The 8,463-nt window shown below is 40.1% G+C and overlaps 1 protein-coding gene across 1 annotated transcript in view; it reads right to left on the bottom strand.

Moving 5' to 3' along the window:
• Positions 1-2,495: 2,495 nt before the first annotated feature.
• Positions 2,496-8,463, bottom strand: part of STEAP4 (STEAP family member 4) — a 19,216-nt gene continuing 13,248 nt past the window's right edge. Inside the window, 4 exon segments of the mRNA XM_010011309.1 lie at positions 2,496-2,765; positions 3,743-3,907; positions 4,529-5,056; positions 6,438-6,893. Coding sequence (XP_010009611.1) covers positions 2,496-2,765; positions 3,743-3,907; positions 4,529-5,056; positions 6,438-6,893 — 1,419 coding nt within the window.

Here is an 8,463-nt window from a genome sequence, read left to right as displayed (position 1 = left end):
CTCTTTCCAAAATTCATTTCATGATCCTTCTGATGTCCTCTCTGACCAACCTTTGTCAGTACATAAGAAAAAGTAAAATTAAAACACAAAAAACTCAGCCATGAGCAAGGTATAGAAGCTACCAACAGTTTTCATAGCACGGGCTATTGTTTGCAAAATATTACCATTGAACTCTTCTAGTTTAACTATCATGTAAGATTACTGGAGGAATTTGTTTTCTGTCCTGTATTCAAAAAACAAGTAGGTAAATTTGTGAAGCAAATACTCCCCAGTTGCCCAAGAATAACAGGATATGAAATCCCTCACATAGACCGGAAAAACAAGTGCTGCTGGAGATCTGACCTGTTATCTATTGAAGTCAACAAAGAGCCTGCTGCTGACTTCAGATGTGAGAGCTTTGGATCAGCTCCTGAGAGCTGCTGCACGCACCCCATGCAAACAAACAGCATTGTCTCCTTGATTTGTACACAGCAGATATTGGCACTTTATTCTTGGAGTAAATAGCAAATTGCAGGTCGTACCTGCCCGCTTCGCATTTTCTGTAAATCTTGGCCTGTGTTTTCATATAACAAACATGGTATCAGTCCCTGAAGAAGTTCTTTTGCCTTTCTTGCAGGAGCTACTTTGAGACTATGGTTTAGTTGTGAGTGAATATACAGACAGTATTAAGCCAGGCTGAGTTACTTTGTAGTGATTCTCAGTGAGAGTAAAAAAGACTAGGTTTGGTCTGTCCTTCTCTTTAGCACAAGGTACTCAAAACCACACGGGAGCGAGCCTGTTTGCCTAGAGGAAAGGAGGCAGAGCATTTGCACTCTTTGTATTTCATAAAGCATGGCTTTTAAGTGGGTGTTATTTGCCATGGCTGTTGCTGTTTAGACTCCAATATAGAGGTTTTAGCTGTGAGAGAGAAAAAGGCAGGTTTTAGATCTGTACTGGGACAGGCAGAAATCCCCAAAATAAATCCTTTAAGAACCAGCAAAAATCCCAAACAATCTTGCAATGTCTTGGAACCGTTACTATTTGTAGTAAAATAAATCTGGACTGTGTCACTGAGAGCAGAATTTGGCCCCAAAATAGCAAATCTGGAAGATACACACTCAGACTGCTGCTACTTATTTTCTGCTCTGTTGGTCCCTTTCTCCTCTACCAATATACACACACAAACTTCTTTCTGGCTCGTTCTCCTTCTCTCACTGCTGCTCCTGCAGCTGTCAGATCCTCTGTTTGCAAATTAACAGGAGGTCACCATCCCAGCTGGATCCTGTTTTTCCACATCCTCAGCCCACTTTGATGACTAAGCAAAGATCTGCTTATGTGAACATCCAAGGAGCAAAGAAGGGTGGGTGAAAGTGAGCCCAGGCAGCAGTCTGAAAACAGGATCCCATTTTAATACTTGGCCCAAGACCTTCCAACACCTTTGTGCAACTGGGCATAGCAGCAGCTGTATCGTATCAAAAGGGGTTCCAGAAATGATAACAGAGCTCAACGCTGTAAAAAAAAAAGTCTTTATTTTGGTTAAAATATGTATATTTTCATAGAACATCTATAATATTGCATCCAAAGATTTATTTTTTGAAAAATCAACAATATTATCTTCATGAGATATAACCATGACACATATTACAACCCCCTGATATAACAGGATTTTTCTTCAGTTTCTTTCCTTACAACTTGCTGCTTAGACAAAAAAAATCACTGGTCACTTTTTGCCTATACTTGAGAAGCTCAGGCTCCTGAGCACATCTAACAAACATCTTTCTGCCATTTTGGTCTCTTCTCCATCCCCTTGCCACCTGAGTTTCTGGTAGAGCAGTACAAGCAATGATTTGGTAGCCTTTGCCCCATACACTTTGAACATTAGAGTTCGTGTACATAAACCACACAGATCTTACTTGGCTGTCGTTAAGGTATGAACAGAGGTCTGGTTTGGATCAGATATTAGTAGAGGATAAAGTAATGCTAGGAGGAAGAGAGCTCTTCCTCAATCAGCATCCATTCTGCTGTTCTGTGGGTGCTGGTGGCTTCTGGGGGTGGAAGCAGGGTGTGTGTTCATGCATGTGTGCATGTGGATCTGTGTGGATATCTGTAGGTGCATGTAGACCTGAGTTGCAATGGGCAGGATAGGGAAGACACCCATCAAACACCAAAGGTTATTCCAGTTCTGCCCAGCCCTGGAGGAGGTCTGGAACAACAGAGAAGCACCGCTTACTTCTCTCATACACTTCTTAGGAATGGAGGGTGAATAGGCAAGGGAGAATATACTGAGCAAAAGAGAGGGCCTGCACCTATGTGAAAGCATGTCTGGGGTGCAGGAACTCAATAGCCTCATTTGATTTGTATTTTAAGCTTGTCAGTGGGGTGGCTTTTATTTTAAACAGGGTCTGGCCAAGTTTTTGACTTTTTCTCTCACTCTCCATATAAAGGAGGCTCATGATTTCATTTTGATATGCCTTCATAATATTATTTCTTCTTTTTGATAATTCAGGTTAGTCTAATTATACAGCAGACTTGTTGATAATGTAATTTGACTGTTCTGAGTATTGAGGATTCCTCTCCCAGCCCTGTCGAATTCGTGTGAGAGGTTTGTCTAGACAAGGAAATATCAGCACAAATTTGACAACCAGCACCATGCATGGAACAACGAGGGAGAGCATATAGGCATTCGGAAGATACCATCTGTACGATGATGAGCTCAGGAACCGTTTTCCACCATAAACCAGTGTGTGTGCAGTGCATAAAATCAGTGTCAGATATCCCAGTTTGGACTAGGGGAGAACAAAGAAAAGAAAGAAAGAAGTGGAGGTTAAAATAGTAAATTAAGCCAGAACAAATGCAGTTTACAGTACACAGTAAGATTTGTGAAACATGTGAGCTTTGGGACTAATTGGGGACTGCTGAAATGAAAGTGTTTTATATAATATAAAGACTCTTACTTTTTTTTTAAAATATTCATTCAAATGGATTTATGTGAAACACATTTCTTTGGGGTTTTTTTCCGCATCAACGGTCCTGATAATTTTTGCTAGCTCACATATCCTGCCTGGTGGTTGTCATATTTGTGAAAATACAGAGAAAACACTGCAATTCAGTGGAGAGATCCAAGCTTTTATATGCTCTAGTGCTAATCTATCCAGAAACACCATACTGTGCAAGTTTCTGGCCTTGATAAAACATTCATTGATAGTAATTTCCCTTTCTCTTGCCTCCCCTCTCCTGCCAGCACAGCTCCTGCAGAGGCATGGCAGTTTGCACCGAACTTCCTCTGAATGGGGGGCTGAGATTATAGTGTTACCAAGGGCAGCCTGTTTATAGGCACATCAGTTTTTAGACTCTGCAGAAACTGCTTGGCATGGAGAGAATCTGAGTTACAAAGTAATTTTTCAGACCCATTTTAACTGAATTATCTTATGAACCAAAACAATCAGCCCAATAAACGGCTAAAATATTTTGTGACTTAGTATAATTGTGGAATTCGATAATTCCACAATGTCAGCTTTCTGTTTGTCATTTAGGAGCTCTCATCTTCCCAATTTTCTGTTGTTAATGCAGTAATCCCAGTTGCACCACAAGCAGCCAGCAGAGCAGCTTTTTTTTACAGGTGAGCTGTATAGCTGTGTAGATTTTTTTTTCACTGTGTGATGGTGGATAGTGCACACATCACATTTGGAGATGCTAATGGAGGAAAGCCCTAGGTCTCTAGTAAACCTGCCTGTGGTCATAGTTGAATAAGTCTTTTTCTTACCTGTACAAATCGAAATTCTCGCCAGTTGACATTGTTGCTGACTGAAGGCAAGGAAGTTATTCCCAGAAGAACAAATAAAAAAAATCCTAAAATCCCCAAAGCCAAGTAGGAGTCACTAAGCCAGGCATTAGTGGTGTTGAGTGGTTCGGTTTTATTGTTCAGTACCTGAAGAAGAGCAGGTATATCTTAGTGATAGCAGTTTTAATATCACTATGCAGAATAAATATCCTTTGAGTTAACTAGGAAATAAGTCTTATATATTAACTCCCTGAAAATCATCAGATTTTACTTTGAAACCCTTCCCAAAAAGAAAAAGAGGCATTATATTACGTATAGTTTCCATGTACCTGTAATTATGGTGTGTGTTTTTCACTTCTGTAGGCCTACTGTTGAGGACAGCTATGTGATCCTTTGTTGTTAAATAAAGTCAGAAAGTCAAAATATGTGCTCTTTTCAAAGACAAAATATGTGCCATTATTAAAGGTTTATGCAGAAATGGGGAAATGTGTTTCTTTAGATTACTCTTAATGTTTACATTTCCCCCACTTATTTTATTCATACATAAACTGTCTAGGAGGAAGACTGAGGCCAGAAATCTCCTCAACTCCACATAATATCAACAAACTTTGGATATGTCAGTGGTTAAAAGGAACAGAGAAACTATGAAAATATCCCTATTGTAAAGAACATTGGATTGTCCACATGAATTTCTGAGGCTCAAGATAGAAGATAGTATTTGTAACCGGGCGGGAAAAAAGAAGACATAGGGGAGGGAACAAACCTTACCTGGGAGATGATTTGACTGCTCGTTCTCCATCTTACAAAGGAGCGGATTGGGATAACAAGAGTGTACAAAACATGCAGGGAAGCAAATGCCAAGGCTACTAGTCCAAGCTGTTTCCTGCAGAGCATCCATTTGTCCAGCCAGTCTGGAAAACGGCGGTATTTGGTACCTCTGTATAACTGAATAATTGCAGCTAGTACACCAGGAAGATAAACCAAGGCAAGAAGGACGAGTGCTAATATAGGGCAGATCCGATTTGGAATCGAAATTGCAATAAAAAATGAAAAGTCTTTGTTTTCATAAACATAAGGATAAATTACATTGCGAATCAAACAGTAGAAGAAAAAGAATGCAGCTAGGCCAAAGGACAAAAGGATGGGAAACTTCCACATTGGAAAGAGCTGTAGAGGGTAATTTTCTATTTCCTGAGCAGCCAAGAGGGATCCCTGATCTAGTGGAGTGAGGCCCAGTGCGCGAACAATATTCATCACCGTTTGTTTAGCTTCCATGTCATCTCCACAGACAAACACCTGCAGCCAAAAACAATCAGAAGCTTTATTTAGACAGACTTTAGCAACATTCCCTATTGCCATCTTGCCTGGATATGGATGATGAGCACAAGCTTTCTAAGCTACTTGTTGACTTCCCTGCTGTCCTTAATTTATATAGGCAAAAAGTAGCGTATAGGTACTTTCTTGGCCAACAAGTCCGAGAACTAAGAACACGAAACTTTTCACTGGGGAAAAGAATGTTTCACGTGGCAAAATTTTGTATCTGAAAAGTACAATGTGTAACACACTTAGTACAAGTCTTTACCTAGCAGACTTGATATATTCTTCTGAAGACCTGCAAGCAGTGTGTAAGCACAAGGTTTTACAGGAGTAAATAGGAGTAAAGTTTTCAATAGGAATGAATAGGAACAAAATTTTCAGTTGCTGCTACAGTGGTCCAAAAGTACTCTGAGGAATCTGGGACAGAGAACTTTAAAACATGATTGTCCTGTCGCAAAAGTAAATATTATTTCTTATCAAGTCTAGTAAAATAGTGAACAAATTGTCTTTTCTGTGACTGTGCAAGACAGTACTCTTTTGGAACTTTAGAAAGGAGGCAATTTCTGTTATCACTGATATGATGAAGGCTTGTAGAGCTGAGGCTTGGAAGTCCTTGGGTCTGTAGTTTAGCCAAAACCATTTATCTGGCAGCAGAAAGTGGAGCTAGCAATGGTTTGAGTAGCTGTCTGATTCAGTGTGTTCTACAAGAGCACTGTCCCTCAGAGTGCCAGAAAACAGGGTAATAGTAAATGATTTGCCTTCAAGTAAGCTTCTGTATTGCTTCCTATGGCCAGCTCTGTGCCTGCTGGCATGTGGTTAGGGAGGTGGATAAAAGCACACACCGTTGTTGTGGTAAACTGTGGCAATGAATTCTGATTTAAAAAACTTTCTGAATTTATTCACCTTCCAGCTCACTTCTGTTGGCCATATACATTCTATTGCTCCATCATATCCCTTGCCTCCCTTTTTTTCCTTTCTTTATTTTATTTTGCTTTCATATATTTCTCCTATCTCCTCTCTATTAAACTTTACTATCCCAGAGAACAACTGATGTAATCCTCATTTGCTCCTGATTTGCTGTCTCTCTCTTTGCAGCTCTGCTATCTTTCTTTCCTTGGTTCTCTAGTGTTTCCAAACAGCTTCCTGAGTTCGGAAGCAAGCTATTGATATTCCTTGTCATGCTGTATTACAAGCCAAAAGTAAATTTCAGCTTACATTTAATTTTAAATGCTTGATTATAGTGAAAATACCATCTCAATCCTGTCTGATTCGTATGTCCCATGTGTGTTTTGTCTAGGTGTTAAGAAGCTATGTAATACGTAACTCTAAGGCATAGGAAACCTCTGTTGCTCAGACTTACCTGCCGGCTTGCATCCAGTGTGCCTGACTGCAAGGCCCAGGCTGACACAGTGTTAAAGGCTTTCACAACCTTAGCTCCAGGCACCAGCTGAGCAAGGTACTCTGCGTTGGATTCAGGATACTCGTTTATTTTTAAGTTGTTGCTTACGTCCACCAGAACTTTTCCATGGAGAATTTCTGTTAGTGGTGTAAGGAAGTTGTAATGTTGCCTCTGGATTGCTATAATGATGACAGCAGCTTTCTGTGCTGCCTCTGTGTGGCTCAACACCTCTGCACCCTTGGGAATCAGGCTGGATGTCTGTGTGCTCCGGCTTCCAAACACAACGGGATAGCCAGACTGAATCATTTTATGCCCCAGAGCTCTTCCAAAATCTCCAGTTCCAAATATGCACACTGTCTCTCTTCTGTTGGAGGTGGTAGGAGCCAAAGCCATTATGTTGGAAGAATTTTTGTTCATCTGTTAAAAAAAAAGAGTAATAGGAACAAACAAAGCAAAATATCAATCTCTTGGCAATGAAAATTTAGCATCCATTCTGGCGATACAAACTAGATATCTGAAAGTTTTCTCGCTTCTTGATATGCTTCCTGCACACTCTTTGGAACACACATTCTCAGAAGATTTCTGTACAGTTTTTAAAAAACAGTTCTGGATATTCACCTCTCCATCTTTTACAGCACCCTCTTTTCCATCCATTTTGTGGATTTTAATATTCAGCTGAGCTGTTGCAGTTTTCCTCTCTCAAGGGAAAGCAGGAGGAAAAGATACAGGAGCACAGAGAATAAGGGTTGGTTGCACATGTTTTAGAGTGATTTCTGCTTACTTATGCTATATAAAAACATTGTAGAGGAGTGTGTTTCTAATTGGATTAGAATCTGGAAGGCCTTTTGTAAAATACTTGAACAGGAGATATAAAAGGTAACTATAAACCTTTCTGTTGTCTTCAGTATTTCCTTAATATGACTAGTCAGTGCCAGTTTGTTTTATTATTGTTCTTCAATTTCCTGAAGAATGTCCTGTGAAGCATTTGGACAGTGGAATTGGAACATTTCATGTTGAACATAGATTTTTGATATTTATATATTACTCAATAAAATTCCCTTTGAGGTTTTTATCTATCCTCCTTTATCACCTGGAAGCTTCAAAGTCTTTAATGTATTATCTATGCCAGAGCAGTACGCATACTCTGTACTTGTAGAGTGAGACCCATGATAGAAATACAGAATCAAAAAGGTCTGCTCCAAAGGTCTTGCAGTAGGTCCACATGCTGTGGTCCTCAATTTACAAAAGGTGAACTCAGACCAGAAACGTAAGGCCTGAAAACAAACCTCCAACAGGAGATCTTGAGATGCCCCTCTCTTGGCCTGGCCAGCACTTTAGTACTGAAAGCAGTTATCCGATTTGCAGCAGCCCTGATTCAAGGCTCACTTGATCGCAGGTAACTGTCTTAATTAAAGCTGTGGGAATAACTGATTTCCCAATTTTCAGGAAAGAAATTCATGAAATGGTTAGCTAGACCCAAAACAATTGCTTTGCTACTGCTGATTATTAACCCTTTGCTTACACTATTCTGTGAAGCACCATTCGGAATAAAACTGCCATTTAAAAATACTGAGGTGATGTTCTTAATTTTCTTTTACATTTTTCTGTAGCCAGAACAGTTTTTGCTTTTTGAAAACCTGGCACAATTTTAAATTGTTTGACCCAAAACTTGCATTTGTTTGGTTACTAAAAGTATCAAGCCTGAACTTTCCCTACACTACCCCTCTGTGACCCACAGTTAAGGGCCATGAGTCAAGGATGCACACATCTTTTTGGCCTGTGCTGTCAGGTGTAAGCTTCGCTACCAAGACAGGCAGAGAAATGCTTATCCTGAGACTCATATGTGAAGATTTTGGCTTGAACAAGCTCTGGATAGAGCTAGCCTAGCTCTCAGTTGTCACCAGTGCCTGCTCAGCACTGTTCTTGCAGTGAGCTGTGGGAGCCTTGGGATTTAGAGAGCTGCCAACAGAGTTTGCTTCTGATCAGT

This window comes from Nestor notabilis, unplaced genomic scaffold (genome assembly GCF_000696875.1).
Source record: "Nestor notabilis isolate BGI_N333 unplaced genomic scaffold, ASM69687v1 scaffold22553, whole genome shotgun sequence".
Taxonomy (NCBI): domain Eukaryota; kingdom Metazoa; phylum Chordata; class Aves; order Psittaciformes; family Psittacidae; genus Nestor; species Nestor notabilis.
Note: the sequence above shows the minus strand (reverse complement) of the source record. Positions and strands in the feature narration are given on the sequence as shown.